This window comes from Nilaparvata lugens, chromosome 2 (assembly GCF_014356525.2).
Source record: "Nilaparvata lugens isolate BPH chromosome 2, ASM1435652v1, whole genome shotgun sequence".
Lineage (NCBI taxonomy): Eukaryota > Metazoa > Arthropoda > Insecta > Hemiptera > Delphacidae > Nilaparvata > Nilaparvata lugens.
In genome coordinates, this window is record NC_052505.1 from 73,696,492 (window position 1) to 73,717,145 (window position 20,654).

General features: G+C 34.0%; 1 protein-coding gene across 2 annotated transcripts in view; it reads right to left on the minus strand.

The window, feature by feature from the left end:
- The window catches only part of LOC111057066, a 104,807-nt gene that overhangs the window by 13,704 nt on the left and 70,449 nt on the right, over positions 1-20,654 (minus strand). For both annotated transcript variants that reach the window (XR_005570552.1, XM_039421711.1), the window contains exons 5-7: positions 13,218-13,367; positions 11,990-12,133; positions 1,754-2,014 (exon numbers count right to left, since the gene is read on the minus strand). Coding sequence is in view for 1 of the 2 variants with exons in the window: in XM_039421711.1 (XP_039277645.1) it covers positions 1,754-2,014; positions 11,990-12,133; positions 13,218-13,367 (555 nt within the window). In the remaining variant the exon portion in view is untranslated. The remainder of the gene's footprint in view (positions 1-1,753; positions 2,015-11,989; positions 12,134-13,217; positions 13,368-20,654) is intronic.

The following is a 20,654-nucleotide window of genomic DNA, read 5'->3' on the forward strand; positions in this document are numbered from 1 at the left end:
GGTACCTTAATTTTTTTCGGAAAGCAATACTTTCCTTACCTATGGTAATAGAGGGCAAGGAAAGTAATAAATAATGTAGACTATAACATGTTGATATCATCTGATTCTTGATAGAATAAGATAAATCATAGATAACATAGGTATCACATACAGTGACTATACTACTGTAATATATTTATCTCTTTCCTGTATAGGGCTACTTGTAATATAAATATAAAGAAAATAAAAATCTCAGTACCTTTTTTTTAAATATTTTATCACAACATGTTTCGGTCATTTATGCCATTTTCAAGTAATATGAATTAAATAAATAAATTCAATACTACTGGAAGATTCTTATTTTGATCATATGTTTTTGAAACATGTTGTGATTAAATATTTTAATAAAGGGTACTGAGATTTTTATTTTCTTTATAATATTTAGGCTACTGTAATATAGTTACTGTAGTATCACCCAGCACTTTGACTAATTGGCTTTTGTTATCACGTGGTATCATGTGGTGTCAGTATGTGAATTGATTGGATCAATAGATGTGATTGGCTACCAAACCAATCCATTTCCCTCGCTCCATGAATCTCCATTTAACTAAATCTGGATTGATGCACGATACTTCCTTGACAGGAAACGTATACACTGCCAGCTGGAGCCTTGACAATCAAATCTCACCAATCATTGACACAACGTGCGTGTGTTTCATGAATGATTGTTATTCCATGTAGCCAGGTGGAATAGGATGGTGACTAATATTTCAAATAACTGGGAATCCCAACACTTGATTCCTTTATCTCTATTTTATCTCAACAATAGTTCTAGTGTTAGTGTTAAGAATTATACTTTTTAGTACCGATCAGTTTGTTGAATAAAAGTATTATTTGTGAGCATCCGTTCAATAAGGAGGCGATGAGTTTCTGATTGATATTGTATTTGTTTTCTGCTTTGTTCAATCAATATTGATTAGCAGAAAAAGAATTATTATTCAATCACGAATGAAGCATCTAAACATAGAGCTCTTCTTCTCTTTCATAGGAAGTTCATGTAATAATGTTAATGAGACTATAAAAATTCTATAAGAGGTGGTGAAAGGCTCATCATACAGAATACATTTATTCATTACATTACAGAATTAACTTTGCAAAAATATACAGAGTGAGTCATATGTACGGGAACCCTTCAATAAGTTGAAGACAGTTGTAGCCTACATATGATACTGCAACTTTCAGGATAAGTTGGTCGAATACTCCACCTTTTGACGTACAACTGAATTTTAACCCCTAATAAGGGTGTGACTCAGGGGTTGTAACTCAAATATTTCAAATGTAAACACCCATTGTGTGGTACATAATTTTAAAGGACTTGTTAAAACAATGAATATGGCATCAATAAAAATATTCTATGATGCTTTTATCCAAAATGGCGGCTGAATGGAGTTCTAGTTTTTAAAGAAATGGAGGGTTGTATCTCAAATATTTCAAATGTAAACACCCACTGTGTTAAGAATCGTCAGCACATCATTTCAAAGGCCTTTTCAAAACAAGAAAGATGACATCAATAAAAATTTTCTATGATACTTGTATCCGAAATAGCGGTGATTGAAGTTTTAGTTTTTACTTGAAACATTATAATGTTGTAAACAAACTTTACATCAATACAGTAATTCAATATAACAATGCTCGCATTTCGTGGGGTGTCTGTGTGGAACTTTTGTGAAGTTTGAAGAGATTGTCGGGAACGTTTGTGTAGCTGGCAATTTACCTTTGTACTTGGCCTCGGTTGGGTGATTGGAAGGCGGACGAGCACTTGAGCTGCCACCCCCTCCAGCGCCACTGCCACCGCCTCCACCCCCGCGAGAAGGCGGCTCACTCGTCGTGAAGTTCGACGACGCATTCGGGATTCCGGGGAGAAAGATCTCGTCGGCCGGATCATAGTCGTCGTTTACATCCTCATCGATCTCGAACATCATCTCATCCTCTTCTGGTCTGTCTTCGTAGTCGTCTTTCAAAATTTTACGTGGCACTGAAATTGAGAGAAAATTTGTTGGTGCTGATTTCATCATCAAGGCCCGGTTCAAATTTAACCATGATTAATTTCTCAAAAACTAACCAGAGAATACTTTTTCGAGAAGAAGACTTCTTTTCGAGAGTGAGACTAAGAAGAAGGGCCAAGGAAATAGCTTCAAAGATGGTTACTTATACTTTTGGAGTGGAGTGGATAAATCAGCTAGGGCTAAGGCTGGTGTAGCTATGGCAGTAAGAAAGAACATGGAGAAAAATATAACAGACTGGAATCCTGTAGATGAAAGAATTATTACGGTTGACATGATAATACGGGGAAGAGAGGTGAAGATATTTGGTATTTATGCACCCACGGATGACTCTGATGCAAACACTAAGGACGCCTTTTTTTGACAAACTCTCTGAGGAACTGATCAAAAGAAAAAGCAGACAAGAAATAATCTTATTAGGGGACTTTAATGGAAGACTAGGACAAAAAATATACAGTGGAATAATTGGACGACATGGGGAGGATGTAGTGAATGATAACGGTATGGGATGGATAGAGTTGTGTGAGCAATATTTACTGAGAATATTGAACAGATTTTTCCAGCACAATGATATACATAAGTATACTTGGACGCAAAATACAAGGAATCTGAAATCGATAATTGATTATGTAGTGATTAAACAAGACTCGGCCATAACACCTTACGATGTCAACGTTTGGAGAGGAGCTGAATGTGGTTCGGATCATCGTCTTGTGAAAGCCCCGGTCAATATCAAATACAATAAGAGACAAAGACTGCAGGAACAGAACAATAGAGGGGAAATCGCAACATCATACAACATAGATGGTTTAAAAAATGAATCCACAAGTTTTCTTTATAAGCTGCGTTTGGTACAAAAATTAAAAGATGACATTACCGGCACAGCAGAAGAAATGTATGATAATGTGAAGAACAAAATTCACAAGGCAGCAATGGAAGCATTAGGTCCAAAAGTAAAAACGAAACACAGTAATTATTGGTGGACTGACGATCTAAAAGATCTGGTGGAGGAAAAGAAGAAGCTGTATCATAAATTTTTAGTATCTAAGGATGTCGAAGACAGGAAAAATTATAATAGAATTAAATACACAGTGAAAAAGGAAATAATAGAAGCGAAAAACCAAACTTGGGATGAAAAATGTGCAGAAATAAGCTCAATGATTGGAGGATCTAGGTCTAGGGAAGCTTGGGCCACTATAAACAATCTAAAAAAAATTTGAATGAAAAAAGAAAAATTAATCCTATAAGAATAGAACAATGGAAGGAGCATTATAATAATCTTTTGACAGAGCACCGTACTGAATATCTAGAGACAGGAATAGATGTGGAGGAAATAGTAATAAGAGAAGCAGAGCCAATTAAGTTGGAAGAAATAGAAACAGCACTGCTTAAAATGAAGAATAATAAAGCCCCAGGACCAGGTGATTTGCCTATCGAGCTAATTAAAAACGCCACCATGAGAATGCTGGAACTGCTGTGTGAAATTTTTAACAGGTGTTTGAAAGGAGATCAGATTCCTAAAGACTGGAAGATATCATATATACATTCCATTTACAAAAAGGGAAATCGAAGGGATTGTAATAATTATCGAGGTATTAGTGTAACATCATCCATTGAAAAGCTTTATGAAAGAGTTTTAAAAAATAGAATAGAACAGGAAATAATAGAAATAGAGGAGCAAAGTGGATTCAGACCAGGCCGTTCCTGTGTGGACAATCTATTCACCCTGAGACATCTAATAGAAAAGCGACTAGCAAGAGGTATGGAACTGCATGCTACTTTTATAGATCTGTGTAAAGCATTTGATTCAGTTCCATTACAGAAATTATGGCTCACAATGAAGGAAGCAGGCGTAAATAATGTGTTCATAAATGCAGTGAAAGCATTGTACAAGGAAAATCAAGCAGTAATAAAAATTGGCGATAAAAACTCTGAAGCCTTTTCTCAAACCAAAGGGGTCAAACAGGGTTCCTGCCTCTCTCCAACCCTATTCAAAATTTTATATGTGTACTGCTCTAAAGAAATGGACACAAAAATGCAGCCCAATGGGAATTGAGCTGGAGGATTCCAAGTTACATACATTCCTCTTCGCGGGTGATCAGGTAGTTTTAGCAGAAGATCATCAGGACATGATCTATATGATAATAAAATTGATAGAAGAATACAAAAAATGGGGCTTGGAGGTTAACACAGAAAAGACACAATATATGCAGTTCGGAGGCACAGGACAGGATATTGAAACTGAAAATGGATTGATTAGAAATGTTAAGGAGTACAAGTACCTCGGCGTTGTTATTAGTGATGATGGAAGGGATAGAGTGGATATCATGGGGAAGATAAGGAAGGGAAGAAATATGATAAGAGCACTACATCCAATCCTATGGAATAAAAACATAACCAAAAATACAAAAAAAAAAAAATATTTACCAGGCAATGATTGAGCCAGTCATGACGTATGGGACAGAAGTGTGGTGTGTGGACAAATTAACTACTCAAAAACTTCTTTCAGCGGAAATGATGTACTGGAGGAGGAGTTTAGGATTGACGTTGCTGGAGCGAATCAGGAATGATATAATAAGAGAGAGAATGAGCGCAAAAAACACAATAATGGATGTCATTGGAGAGAAACAATTGAAATGGTATGGACACCTGCGCAGAATGAATGAAGGAAGACTTCCTTTGCAAGTATGGAATTGGGTACCGGCGAACAGAAATAGGCGTGGAAGACCGCGAAAGAAATGGGTATCCAATGTCCACATTGAAATGGAGAGTAGAGGTCTCTTTGAAGGAGACTGGATAGATAAGGAAAGATGGCGATTGGGGTGCGAGAAGCGACACAACTGAAGTTGCAAAAACTCGCTATATATATATAGACTTCTCTGATTGGTTCTCGTGGAATTAATCAAGATTGAAATTTAACCGACTTTTGTTAGATTACGGTATTGGACTATTATAACCGCGATTAGATCAAGCCTAAAATGCACACTTCAAGTGGTGCGAAGTACCAGATAGGTACAATAAGAGAGATACAGCCTAATAATAATCTGACTGGATTCATAGACCAAATGGTTTTGTCCTGATATGTTGCGGAGCTACATAATAATGATGATGATAGTTCATTACTGAACAATTTCATTGAATGCTTAGGAATTATAAAATATATGTTGCCAGTATGTTTCTGAGAAATATTACTGTCTACTGTGGATGCTCAGAGGGTGTTACGGATACCCAAGAAGTGTAAGAGTCATATAGAAACAACAATATTATCCTGATTTCTCGAATAATAACACAAGTGGGAAAGTAATAGAAAACTGACGATGAAGAGAGCTGAAGTTTCATTGGATAATACAGAAATTCCTGACAAAGAAGGAAATTATTCGTTACTACAAAAATCCTATCATCCATTTATTGAGATTAGCTAGGCTTGGTACTTATTTGCTCGTTCTTTTATCATGGAATCCTATCTTTGTATATTGATGCTCACAGGTTTGATTAGAATCAATAATCATTTCTCAAATTTTTTAGATTATCCCTAGAATCTATTTCGCCAACTGTTTCCTATATTGAGAGAGAAAATAAAGACAACAATCATGGGAATCACCAGAAATATAATCATTTTTCAATGTTAATATTGTACAGTATAAAGATATAGCCTTAAATGTTTAATAGTTTCGGATCTTATAAGTAGCTGATTGTTCCCAATTAATCAGATGTACAAAATGGAGGTTCAGTCTCAAATAATTATAAGTACTCCTTCAAAACGCTTATATCTGTATTTCGAATTGGATAAATTTGTTACTGAAATCGATGCATTTCCACGTACATAAGAGGCTTATTACGGGGAGAAATTATTGATATGAATCGAGTCAGGAATTTCGAACCATTAATGATTATGTTTGTCATGTACGGTGGAACTCACATATATCCGGTTACATGGAACCACAAGTTTGTGCACATTTCCGCCATTGAATTTACATTACTCGAAACCAATTTGATTTGTAAAGATAGAGCAATCGGCTGTGGTAGTGGAGATGTATGCAGAGCTGATGATGTATTTCACGCGTTGATGAAATTCCATGCTAAGAGAACGATTCGCACAATTTGAAAGCATCGACTGCAATGTAGTTTTGTTTACCCACCCTGTAACTCGGGCGCATTTCAGGGCTGAATAACACGCAACAGCAATCAATCATCAGTATGAGTCGACCGACGTTTTGCGGTACTTTAGGTAGTCGGCCTGCACTTGAAACAAAGTGCGTTGTGTTGTAATGAACTACGCTCTTTCTCCATTTGAACGACTTCTAATACTCAGAGTACAAATAACTGAAGTGATAATGAAATAATATTTCGATGCTTCAACTCAAGGCCTACATTAAAAACACACAACACTAAATTTCTGACTTCTGCTAATATTAGTAATTTACCAATTAGTGCCTTTTGCACAGTGAAAGTTCAAACTGAATTGAACATCTGGTGATTTAATCTCAAAATAAGAATCACATTATAGCAAATCAGTTGTATTTTTGTAGCAATATAGGTCCCGCTACTCAATTATTCGATGATGATTAGAGAAAACTTTTCAGATTAAGGGCCATATTCTAACACTACGTTTAACGCTAAACCACGTTCACTTGTAGATATGGTTGCATTTATCATAATACGTGTTTCATACGGAGTTTAAAAGGAACAGCTTACATTTCTCCGTTCAAACCAAGTATCTGTATACGGGCCATAGTCCCAAAAATTGTGTTTTGAAGCTATTTCGGAGCAAGGGAGAAATTTATAGGGTTGAAGATTCACAATAAAAGGATCAAACATTTTTATTTTATGTTTTATCCCGAGAGGTACCGGTATGGCGTATCATCACCAAAACAGTACCGTACTGTATTTAATCCAGCTCAAGCTGAGATTCCGTTTGAACTGACACTGCGCAAACGGAGCTTAGTGTGCAAACGGCGCTTATGAGTAAGTGCAATCCACATTCAAATCAATGGAGAAATCTAATAAAAGTCTGAATTAGTTGGAAATAGGCTACACTCCTGTATTTCTCATTTCTTCATCAATCTGAAATGCTTGTTTGATCATGTTGAACATAATTGACAATAATTGCAATTCCTCCACATTAATTTTGTATTGGATCTTTGACTTTCACAGCTTTAAACAATACGGTATGTAGTTATTCACATATTACATTCACTCTATGACATTGGTGACTGCTGAATTCCAAAGTGATCAGTAGATTCTAGGAACATTGTTTATTGTTATTATGTGATGCATGAACCGGTATAGCAGTGTTATACTCACCAAGGTTTATATTAAAAGGATGATATTCACCGAACTCATCATAAATTATATAATATGAAACTAATCAAATAACCAACTCGAGTGAGGTTGGTAGCACAAGGACTAAGCAACTTGAGCAGTAATTTATTCATGCGAATATCAATATCTTGCATATTATTCATCATAAATACATCACAAACATACATACGCGTCACTAATCTCTGCCTTTGTATAACTCGATTACCTTTGTGATATACATAAAAATCCAATGAGAGTCAAGTATGAACCAAATATCATATTCTCAGAATTTCTTATTAATTTCAAAGAAATCAAATTCCAAAGAAGAAGAGCGAAGTTTCAATATTATCCTATTAAGAGGAATATTCTGCAACCCATCAATTTATCGATCTCATATAATGAAAAATAGAAGATCTGGTGCTGTCAAAATTATTATTCTTCAATTAATTTATTTACAAATCTTGTTTGCTACAGCATTCTTCAGACTAATGCTATTTTAAAATAGGATACTGAAGAAGGTATTCAATCAATGTATACGAAGAGTTCAATATAAGTTTTTCTCAACAAGATTATAACTCCCTATAAGTTAATAGTGATCAATTGCAGCAAAAAATTGCAATGAAATTGAAATTGCATTCATTGAAAACTCTTTCCAAGAAGCATACTGCTGGAAAAGATATTAAATCGGAGTATACAGCAACGATGCCGGAGTTTAATATTGTTCTTATTTTTCGCTAGTGAATCGAATATCATCAATACTAATTTGTATACACATGCTCTTGCATACTAATTTCAGAGTTTATTAAAATGCATGTAATTTAGAGAGAGAATATCAGAATTCTCTCGTCAGAAGAAAGTTTCCTCCTACTCGCTGTTTCCGTGGATGAAACGAATAGAAATATCGTCTCCTAGCACGGATTCTGAATAATGAAATGTAGATTGTGAGGGCACAACAATTCATCTTTCCAAGTTGGTTTCCTTGGACGTTTACAATTTCAGATTGTGCAGGGGAATTGTTATAATGTTGGGATTGTTTATCACAACAGAAAGCAAACAACTCGGTGAGCGAGTTAGCTCTGCGGAAGAGCATATGCACTGTCCAGGCTCATCTGAATTAATTACAATAACATCAGGAAGTAAGTTCAAGCGGAAAATGGAAGAAAACATTTTCCAGCCAGTTAAACGTTTAGCTTCGCTATTCACTGGGTCAACTTTCTTGTCTTTGATTAACTTTAATTGAAAAAGTTGCCCGCTCCAAAAGTCATGCGGCAAGTTCGAATTACAAAACTATTTAAAGATATCTCGTCTTTGATATGAATGAATAAAGCACTCGCTTTCGCCATTACAAACTCATCCATGTGCGTCTCTAATAAGCATCACGTGATTGATTCCCTTTCACATCGTGATGCGGCTTCTCAAACTTCACTAAGGATCTCATGAGCTTGTTATGAAGGTATTCCAGGCTCATTTACGATAACTTTATCATAAAGCATGCCTTTCCACAAGGGGAATAATAAGCTTGAGAACTTATTCCAACAGAGGAAAAATTATTTTTCTAGAGAATGAATTATGAGATTGGAAAGGAGAAAGGGGAATGAGATGATGTTGGTTATCCCGGGGAGAATATTCTCTCATTTAGAAGAAACTGATCATATCAACTTTCAAGCTATATTAATGGAAATTCACACCTCAAGATTATTGCATCAGTGATTTGTTTAAAGTGAGCCTACATATTATTTTATTGATACCACTTCAGAGAAATAATGTCGACTCTAGATATTTGAAGGGACCAGTGAAAAATTCCGGATTAACAATAGTTCGTATTATCGAAAGTTTGAATGAGAAAAGTGGAGATTTTTCATAGATCTAATGTTTGAACATAGTGTAGAAAAGTAAAAATCATAAAAGTAGAACGAATATGATAAGAAATAGCATTCAAAATGGATGTAAAGTAAATCATATTATTGAAGTATGAGGGAATCAAAACAATCGAGATAACCAATCTGTTTCATTAATAAAGTCTGTGCTTTTATTCTGCTTGAAAGAGTTCAGTTTGACATTATCTATGCGTTTCTCAAAGTCAAATAATGCTTGAAATACTTCCCCATCAACATTATTCTGCGGACAAATTGATCTGATGATAACAATCTATATTATAAGATTCACACTGTATCAGAAATCAATATAGGCCTAGACTATGAGTCTATAGTTTACTTTGAAAACCCGCTTGCTTTGAAGCTGTATTGTCCGATGAGCTGAATACACACGATACGAGAATAGCCATCAGTTAGCCCCATACTAGTCGCGATTTTCGTATTCAATAAGGCATATTCTATCAGAATACTCAATTCGTGCTGGTCGATTTCATCATCAAATGCAATGAATTTTATGCACTGAAATGAGAATTTTTTATTAGAGTCATTATGACTACAATAATTATTATTGAAACTATCGTTACTATGGTGATAACTGATTCTCATATTACTCATTTTACTCTCTATATACGTTGAATAATATGATGATCTTTTCAAATTGGGATGAAGAGAATCAAAATGGTAATAAATGGATGATAGTAATAGATTTGATGTAGGAATTACTGGGGTAGAAGAGATTGTGATGGATCAGATTTCATTTTTGACAATGTAAGTTACAGGGTGCACCGGTTATGTGTCTCTCTATTATTCCAATATTGTAGGGCTGAATAAATGAATAAAATAAATGTATTTACAGAGAATCATCTGAAACTGGTACCAGGAATGAATCGATTGAAACAATTTCGTAATCAAAGTGATAGAAATATCGCTTCGCTTATTGAAAATGTTGGTAATGATGGAAGATTTTATAAGAAATTGCAATAAATCAACTGCCGGAATATTACTATAATATTCTAGTGTTTATATAAATTAATAGGTAAATTAAAATGATAATCATTCCAAATATCCAATGAAAGCTATATAAATAGAACTCAGGAATTCGGCTACTGCAAAATTGACCGAAGAACTAAACAGAAGAAGCAAACTTGAAGAATGAATGAGTTGGTAATGGTTTAGGATTGAATTTATTTTCCACGGTAGGCTACTCCTGGAGAGAAACTCCGTAGCAAGCCTCTCTCGCTCATTGGTCAGCTTGGTCGAGTGGACTAAGACGATGTACTCTTCAGTCTGCTATCACTGCCTGGTCGTGGGTTCGAATCCCGCCAGTAGGCCTAAACGTACATGCGTTTAATCATCTCATTAATCAACCACGCACTCTTCCCATTACTCACGAACAAGCGAACATCGACATTGTCAGCAATAAACAGAGAATGAGATAGGCTAGGATGACAGTAATACTCTACCATCACTTCAACCAGTTGATGATTGAATGAAAGTCAAGTTTGTGAACTAATTAAATTTCACTCTTGTCTGGAGATCTTAAAATAGGGGACTCATATCAATAATGTAGACTTGAGTCTACACAACAAGTACATAAAAATAAGTACACAACAAGTTTTATTGTTTTTTTCCAAAAATATTATTAATTGATGAATGTATATTGTAATTGGTGATTTATCAATACAGTACCACAGCTTAAAAATCTATAACATATATAATTTCCGGGATCCATCATAAATGTTGATTCCACCATATCAAGTGTTTCATTAGTTTTCTCTAAAACTAATAATGTAATATTGAAGAGAACATTTATTGAAGCTTTGATCATTCTAGGCATTTTTGTGGAACTAGGCCTACCAGGACCCGTGTTACTGATCATTTATAGCATCACCACATCAATTACAGAGTGGCATGATGATATATGATGATATGGTAGTTGCAAATGGAATGACTGAGTAGTCAAATGGACCTTCAAAGCCTTCCACACGCCAACACGTTGTGCATATCAATCAGAATAGTGAATGAAGCTGAAGCCCATGATCTCATTATGATGATCTTCAGGCTATGTGTTTAAGTAGCGTTCCATGATTTCATTAATTAAGAGATCGTTACAAGTGAACAAAGCCGAGTAATTTTTCCAAAATTTTATTGTATTCTATATAATATACTGTGTTTTTCATCCCCCCTATTCATATCATCGATAACCTCTCTATTACTATTTTTATCGTTATTCGTGATTAGGTCAAGATCATCTTGCTTGAAGTTGGATAGAATCAACTCGTAACTTATTGCATCACCAGCCGCAATTATTATCCTTTCAACTTGAGAAACACACAACTACGATACTCATCCCCCAACAACATCAGTCCTAGTATGCGGTCCACGTTATAATGACAGTATTTGATCAACTTCGGTTTTGCTATCCTTGTCTATCATCCGACAAAGCCGGTGGTACTATCCTTTTCTAGGTCCACAACAATTACAATTATGTTTTTGACGGTGTAGAAATATAATTAATTAATGCAGAGAATTGGCATCGCTATTCTTCTATCTTTATCCACTGCCATTATAAAATGGACCACACTATAGTGGATGAGATGTTTGTTTATATCAGATACAACAGTTAATATTCAAAGCCTCTATGAGAAAAAAATCCAGATCTATACTGGATCCTACGATCCTGGGATTCAATAGTTGACCAGCCCATTATATTATTGAATAGATTTTCGAAAACTTTGAATCGTGGAATGTATTACGTAAATTATTGCTCACCACAGGCGTAAGACACTTTGAGGTAAGTCCTTGATTCCTTTTGGCAAGGCGTTCCAAATGTTGCAGAGTCAGCCGAAAGCGTACAGCGCCGTTTTCCGTGACAAAATTTCATTACAATATCTGTAGAATAGGAACTGGAGCAAGCTGCAAATGACAAGATTTAGTGAATTATCTATAGATAAATGTCAACTCATTGAGATTTTGAATTATTAGAATGGAGTAGCAAATGTGAATAGTAATTCAGTATAACCACGGAAGATTTTGAAAGCATAGAGCAATTGTACCTCCAATTACTTATAAAGCAAAGCTCTCTCAAATCTTACAAACTATAAACCTTCGATATTAGGTTTCGAGATGCATGATGTGCTTTGATAATACAACTACGTTGATTTCATTCATTGTTCATCAAAACCATAAGCCTAACTTGTCACACTAGAATCAATTACTGTTCAATCGATCATAGAATGTCTAATGTGCAATAAGTTCATACAAAAATTTGATAAACTTTGTTCAATTCATGGATGTGGTCCACTTGATACAATATCCTTTGAATCATATGTATTTTATTTTCCAATTCAAAACTGTTAGTAGATACACTTTAGCTTGAAAATATACATTGGAAAATATCATTATGTTTTATCCTTGAGATACAGTATGTATAATATAATGGTACGGTAGTAATTAATTGGTTGAAAAACCGCTGATTTGTGTAGTTACATTACAATACTATATTATCAATATTCTAATGTTCCATTCAATCTTCATTGTAATTAATAAGTTTTCATAATATGTGAAATTTGTTGTTTAATTAGCTGTTATACTGTAATTTATTGTAGATTCGTCTATAGACCAGAATGTATTGTGACTTACTTGAATAAATAAATTTGAATTTGAAAAAAAAGAAGTAATTATTCGTTCATTCTTCTGCATGTATACACATGTATTGCAAAAATATAGGTTATGGGGCAAAAGAGAAATGATTGACTTTCGAATGGACAGGAAGTAGAAATAGCTTGCACCCTCATACTCTCAATACCAATACCCCGTGAGTAAGCGCCTCTGACAACGCATACAAAAAAATGGTGTTCCAAAGCGCAAGTGCTCTTTTGATAGCACAAAGTAGCTTTGATGGGGGAAGGATATTCATAAATTGGAAGGATATTCATATTGATCGACGGGTCATCATCAAAATCAATGAATTTCTGTTACTTCTGATAATTGAACTCACATTCTTCCTTGACTCCCTGCGGCTGAGGACAGAGAATACTCTCGTACTGCGTTCTCCCATAAGTAGCTGCATATACAGCGAGTCTCAAGTTGGGACTGCACTGTAGTTGCAGAACTTCATTCTCACAGACTATCTTGCTTCGAAACTCGACTGTAACAGTGTAAAATTTACATATTATTGTATATTGTCAGTCAATAAATGTCAAATGCTAAGTGTAAATCACGAACAGTATAAAACATTCTAGATTTTTCAAGGTAGCTTCCAAAGGAAACCGCTTGATAGAATATCGATTGAATTAGATAAGTTAGTTATGGAAAATACATCGCAGGATAATTCCCGAGAGTGATGCCAATGGGTTTCAACTTCTCATGAGTAATGATTTATGATGTGGGATATTAATATTTTAAATATCATTACGGGGATATTCTTGAAGAATAATATACTGAAACCTTATTATGTTAGCCTATAGGAAGTTACAGGAAAGCAAGCCCTTAAAAAATATTTACTTTCAAAAATAAGCATTGTTTACAGGACAGAACTGATTGATATTGATCAGTTGATTACCGTACCGGCAGTACTTCTTCAAGTAACTAATGAGAGAATTCAACATGAATATTATGAAGCATATACAATTTGGGTTGGAAAACCTTTATGGACGTCAAATAAAAGTGAATTTGAATGAATCTGGACGTCTCCATTATCATGCAAAATATTCCAATCATATTTCCCATCATACTCGTATATAAAATTGCAATACAATGCTTCTTGTCTGTTTCATAATATGTTTGTTTCAATATTATTGAATATGAGAAATTTTCTTGTATTTTTTCAAAACTACTTAATATTTTGTTGAATCAACCAGAACCCTCCTCAGTTCAATCTAAGATAACCTGTGAAATTGTAACTTGAGAAAAGGATTCCACTCTTATAATTATTCTCTTTACACGTATTGAAAAACCTAAATGTTACATTAGAAGATAAAACTACTAAAATTGAAAATAGAAAATTCATCCATCCATACATGCACATATTATGACAATAATTGGGAAAGGGAAAATAGGCTCAACACTAAACTGTTTTACCAATTTTGATACTAGAATATGTTTCAAGAATATAAACGAATAATTATTTAATAAAATTAGTAGAATTTGTTTTCTTATTATGAATAATTATTTATTCCTGAATAATTTTATCTCTTTTGTTGTGTCAGCAGTAATCAATAGCGTCTGTCATATTATATAATTTTATAGCAGAAGAGCGAATTAAATGACATTAGTAATTGAATGATTTTCCAATTGATATTGAGCGATATACTATAAATGATGTACTTGTCTCTTGGAATTTCAATAGAAACATCAGCACCCTGGCGCGTTCCTCCTGAGGCGATCATTCATCAATTTTGAAAAGGAATGGATAGACTACGCCGTTGGATATGCCCCAGGATTCCCTGATTAATAGAATTCCATTTTGGAAAAATGCCAGCCGAATCCACCGACACAAATCTGTCACTGTAGCTTCCATTGAACATGTCGTCGAGCAGAAAGCTTCGGCTCAATCCGGTGAAGCTTCTCGCAGAGCAGAGCAGAGCATGCCACTCCTAATATGAGGCCGCTAAGGCTTCTAAGCCCCTCATGCTCACACTTCGCTAGACTCAAGGTGCCGGCCCAGCCCTTCCAATATATAAATTCTTGCGAATTATGTTTCGCTATACACTCACCTTCACTCATCTAACTAAATCTTGGAAATTCACCTTCAATGCAGTGATCTGAATGAAGAGTGGTTTAGATGACTAATATCGGGGCACCGATTTTCGCTCCTTATTATTATTTATTGATAAACAGAACACAATTCTCTGAAATGATCGTGTTTATATTTCACAGCTGACTATACGTCATCTTATGAATTTCAAGGATGCGATATTTTGATTTTTCACATACTCACCTTTTTACTATCCACAGCTGTTTCAGCCAAGGATGAATTATCCTTGTAATGTCGTTCAGCGAGTTTTCTCAAGGATGGAACCTAATCGAATCTTTATATCATAAACCTACTATGCTCCAAATTTTGTGAAAATCTTCAGAGCCGTTTTCGAGATCCGTTAAACATAAATAACCAGATATAAAAATAGCCAGATATAAAAATAACCAGATATAAAAATAACTAGATATAAAAATACAGAAATTGCTCGCTTAATATAATAAGATGCTATACGAACTCACGAATATCACATGAATCAAGAATAAAGTTGATATTTATTTTGATGATAGACAAAAGTTGGAGGAACATCAGATCTCTGAAATGTAGTGAACAGCAACTAACAATCAGTTATTTGTAAAATAACGTGCGAATTCACTTGTTCTGTGATTGCATATATTTTACAGAATAACTGTCAAAAAGTGTAATCGACAGTTTCAAAATACCATAATAATAAATGAAAGAGAACTCTATCAGTATCATCCTCCAATTTCAATTTGTTTATAACTAGATAATTTATATATTTATAACTATTTGTAATTGCTTCAACTCATTTTAGAAGTATTTTTTCAATTAAAAATTATTTTTATGTGTTTTGAATTTTAAATTGGAGTGTGTGATTGGAAAATGTTGAAGTATAATAATAGTAATAATTTCTCTGATTGCCAATGAGTTGCAACCAGAGGAGTTTATTGACATAACATATACATAATCATTATATTATACATACAAAAACTGCTAAAACTAAACTTAGTTCTAATTATGATACCCCACAATAATAATATGTGTCGGAGTGATCATAATATTCTTTTCTATAAAAAATTTAGTAAGTCATTTTAGTTGTAGAGGTTTGTTAGTTATTAAGTGACACATAACCTAGCTACATTTGGACTGTTGCATAAATTATAATAATTAAAACCGTTTCAGGCGTAATAAAGCCTGTGGTACTCTTCTAAAAGTGATTCTGAATGATTAAGTAAATGAATAAGAAATATTAACATTACTTCCGTCAGTCAGTCTTCATATTCAATTGGATAGTTAGTCGAGACTAGATAGTGAATCTTTCTAGAACAGGAATGAAACAAAAGCCATCATCTTCAGGATGAATTAATTTTAAAATCTATATTTGGATTTGCTTCAAACAGTCAATAATGTATGAATGGGAAATGTTGGTACGAGAGGTGTATTGACAGTATAAAGTTGATCTCTCTTTTAAGAATTTATTGGGTTCAACGACAGTAGTCGATCAAAAGAACATTGAGAGCGAATCCAGTGTTTTTCCTCAAGGAAATCAACCTAAAGGTCCAATTCCTTGGCGAATTCTGTAACGACTCTAGCCGCGCAGTATTAAGGCTGTAGTCCACAGTAGACTACAATAATATACAGTGATAGATTACAGGCGTTGATACAGACGCTAAGAAACTTCGCTTGGCAATTACAAAAATGTATTTGAAAGATAACAATTTATTGAACAAATGACTCGAGTTATATAAAATAATATCTAAACGTAATATAAACATAATTTTTATGTTTTCGTATTTACTAAAATGGGACCATCATGTTCTACAGTATATAAATCATACTTTTCACATGGCCAGATTAACCAATATTCACTTATTTGGGCAATAGCCTGTTTTTACTTCTCCGATCATTGTATTGTTTATGCTATCCTAATAAATGAATTCCTAAAAAATGAATGCTGCCCGAGGCCCATAATTTTTTCCGCTCTAGTAAAGCTACACTCTACTAAAGCATATTCGAAAAATTTATAGTAGGCGATTTATATTGATTTCTTGAACATCATAATTATCACGTTGCACTTCATAATTATTGTTCTTTTTAGAGACACACTAGTTTGTTTCTGGCGCTCTCAATGCACATTTTAAAAAATTGAATGCTATTCAAAAGTGTATTCTCAAGGCAGCCTGGGGAGTGCCCAGGCGATACCCTAGTCACCAACTTTTTCTGGAATTTGGAGCTATGACAGTCAGACAGCTACATATTAGAATTCTAATTAAATATATCAGCAATCATACAGATATCTTTACACTGCATCAAACTAATTATATTTCAGATCTGCAGATATATTGTTCCTTGAACTGACTTAACTATATGCAGAAGACAATTCAACTACATAGTGAATAAACTAATAAATATTATTCCAGAACATTTTATAAAAATAAAACCCTCTAAAGCACTTAAAACAAAAATTGAGAACTGAATCAAGACCGAGAATGTTGTAGTCAAAATATTTCAACTCTAGGCATTCATCAATTCTTTATTATCATGATTTATTCAAATTATTTCCCCCTTTACTATCTGAAAGTTGTCTATCAAACTAAATTCAATTTATATAATGTTATCCTGCACTGATTCAAATTAATTATTCCCCCCTTTACTATTAAAAGTTGTCTCTCAAACTGAGCCCAATTTATATAATGTTATCCTGCACTAATTTCAAACTCTTGATAATTATATCAGAATGAATATTTGTTTAACGAATTATATTTTGTTTACGTTTATGTTTATACTATGAACTATTCCACTATCATGTTTTTTCTTTTTATTTTTTGAAAGTGTATGCTAATTTTTTGTTTGAGGTGTTTGCTAAATTTTTTTTGTTTCTACAGTTACTTTTTTCTAGTTTTCTCAAATTGGAGTGTTTACTGAATGCTCGTTGCTAGCGCACAAACTTTGTTTTGCTTGTAACGCCAAAAATATTATATATTTTATTATTCAGTTTCAATAAAAGCTTTTGTATTTTTGTTAGTAAGTTTCTAATGTATGAAACTGAATTTTGTTTTCCATGTTTTGTGAATTATTTATATGAATTTGGCAATAAATTTGATTTGATTTGTCTCCTGATGTACCAAGGAGCGTCTACACAGCTTCTGAATAACGTACTCAGAAGTTGTGTAGACGCTCCTTGGTACATCAGGAACTGTGATCTCCACCGCGCCCTGGGAGTGGCGACAGTGATGAGTCAAATCCAAAGATTCGCACAAAAACACGAGAAAATACTTCATCAACATGTGAACGTGGAACCAAACCATCTGCTCAACGCAGAAAGCCACACAAATTAGTTTAGTGCTAAAGTGTTCAAATGGAAGTGCAAAAGCAGAATACTGTATCATTTTATGCTAAAAATAATCTCCAATCCAATCCTTGACCAATAAGAAGGCTTAACCAATGGTTTTTACTTTCACAAACAATATTCTCATCAATTTTAGTCAAAATAGAATAGCTTATTAGTCTTCAAATAGGTGTTATAAAAATACACTAGTATGTTCTCTATTTAGTATTTCAGAAAAAATTAACTCTAGCGGGGAAAGGTAGAACTAGCTCAAGACACAAAGGAAAATATTAGAGTATGAGCTTCGCTCCAATTTCAACAAGCCGTCTCATTGGACAATGACTTTCATGTGACGTTCTCAAGCAGCTCGCTTCCGATTGGTAGTAAGCTGTGAAGGTAAAATGGTGACTAATCAATCCATCAGACAGCACATTGGTTTTGGAGGCATTGACTACTGAATTCAACCACTCCTACATTCATTCCATGTTACTGAGAAGTGTATTCAATAATAAAAATGCAATAGAAGAGATATATTTATTCCAAGAACGACTGAGCTAGGAAAGTTCAAATTCACAGGTTCAGCTGGAACGCAGGGCTGAGAGTTTAGAGGGTTTCTTTCCGCCAATTTATCTTTGCAATTCTTAAGCATTTCATCAAATTTTCCAAGTAGACTTTGAAAGGTTAAGTGGCGTTTAAAACAGAGTTGACAACTGAGTATCCAAAATATTGCGACACCTTTTATTCAATTCCTTAAAAAACAGAAAGCAACATTTTGTCGTCAAGTTGTGGGTGTCCTCGTTTTCAACAAAATTGTTGTTTTCTATTCAGTACGAGAAACACTGAGAAATTGCCAACAAATTCTTGCCAGTCTTCAAGTCCGTTGAAGTAATAATGATATACTCTGAGGTGATACTTTATACTTTATTACTATACTTTATATATACTATCCTATTATATTAAGTGAACAATTTCTATATTTTTATTCATTCATATCTGGATATTTATGTTCAACGGATCTCGAAAACGGCTTTAACGATTCTCACGAAATTTGGAACATAGTAGGTTTATGATATAAAAATTCGATTTCACTAGGTCTCATCCATGGGTAAACCCGCTTAATGACATTTAAAGGATTATTATTATTAAATATATTATTATAATACTTTAAAATACTTTATACCAAAATAATACAGTTTATTTTGAGTAGTATTTTCAGGTAGTAGAGATTGAAATTCGAGGCTAAAAATCTATTTGTTCAAGCATTATCGGTATGACTAGCATTATACACTTCTACTACACTACTCCATGAAAATAATGGACTGCCTCTACTATCGTAGATATTCAATATCAATCCTCGTGCCTGATCGATCACTGTCAGAGAACTATTCTCCGGCTATCCAGTAAAACAATTCCCCTCGCTCCACAATAGATTCCACACCAAAATACTTGAATTTAATTAGATTCCTTCTCAGACTGCATACTTCAGCGGTAAGTTACCTTATTGATTCTCTTACTGCGAAGTATCGGTATCCACAGATTCTCGATTATTATTAATTGTTAACACTTGCTTCGTTGAGAGACTATTAGAAAAGATACTTTTAAGAATGTCGCTATGAAAATAATTTGATGGACTCTGAACATTAAGTATAGCCAGAGACAAGAATAATATAGTTACTTATCCTTACTTACTTATCCTTCATCTATGGTATAGCTCACAAAATCTTATTTCATTATTAGGTAATGGTTGAATTTCTAAGCACAACATACAATGTAAAGAATAAGATATAATATTATGAGTCTCAAACTCCAAGAATTTTCCATTGATTTCACTATGTAGATGCTCATTTCAATAACTCTTCTCAAATGTTCTGTCACTTGGATCCCACTTTGAAATTGAAGCATTTATATAGAGAGACTGTGGAATAATCAGAGCTTGATCATCGATCTCCTGACATACATTGTTTGACGAAATCAAGCTTACATTTCAACTGAATTTCAATTTCAAAAACTGAATCTCGATTATACATGATCTTGGCAGCAGAGAGAATATTATTTTCCAAATAAACCAATTCAGAATCGAAAAAGACTAGGAGGCATTCAGACTAGACGTTTTCCACCAACAGACTATCAGTACGCAAAAAAGAGAGCCCGGACGATTATAATCACATCCGCTTCAAAAAACGATCATCGGGCGACTGACTCGATCTGAATCGCGTGAAAATGGAGATAGAGAAATTGAGTTCCCTTGAATGATGACATGGTGGGATATCTCTCAAGAATTATTGAAAATGAGACATTTTATTTCAATTGAAATAATATTTTGCAATGTTCTTTCCTATAGTCTTAGTTGATGGGAAAAGCTGATCGATTGGATGCAGCTTCATTCTGTG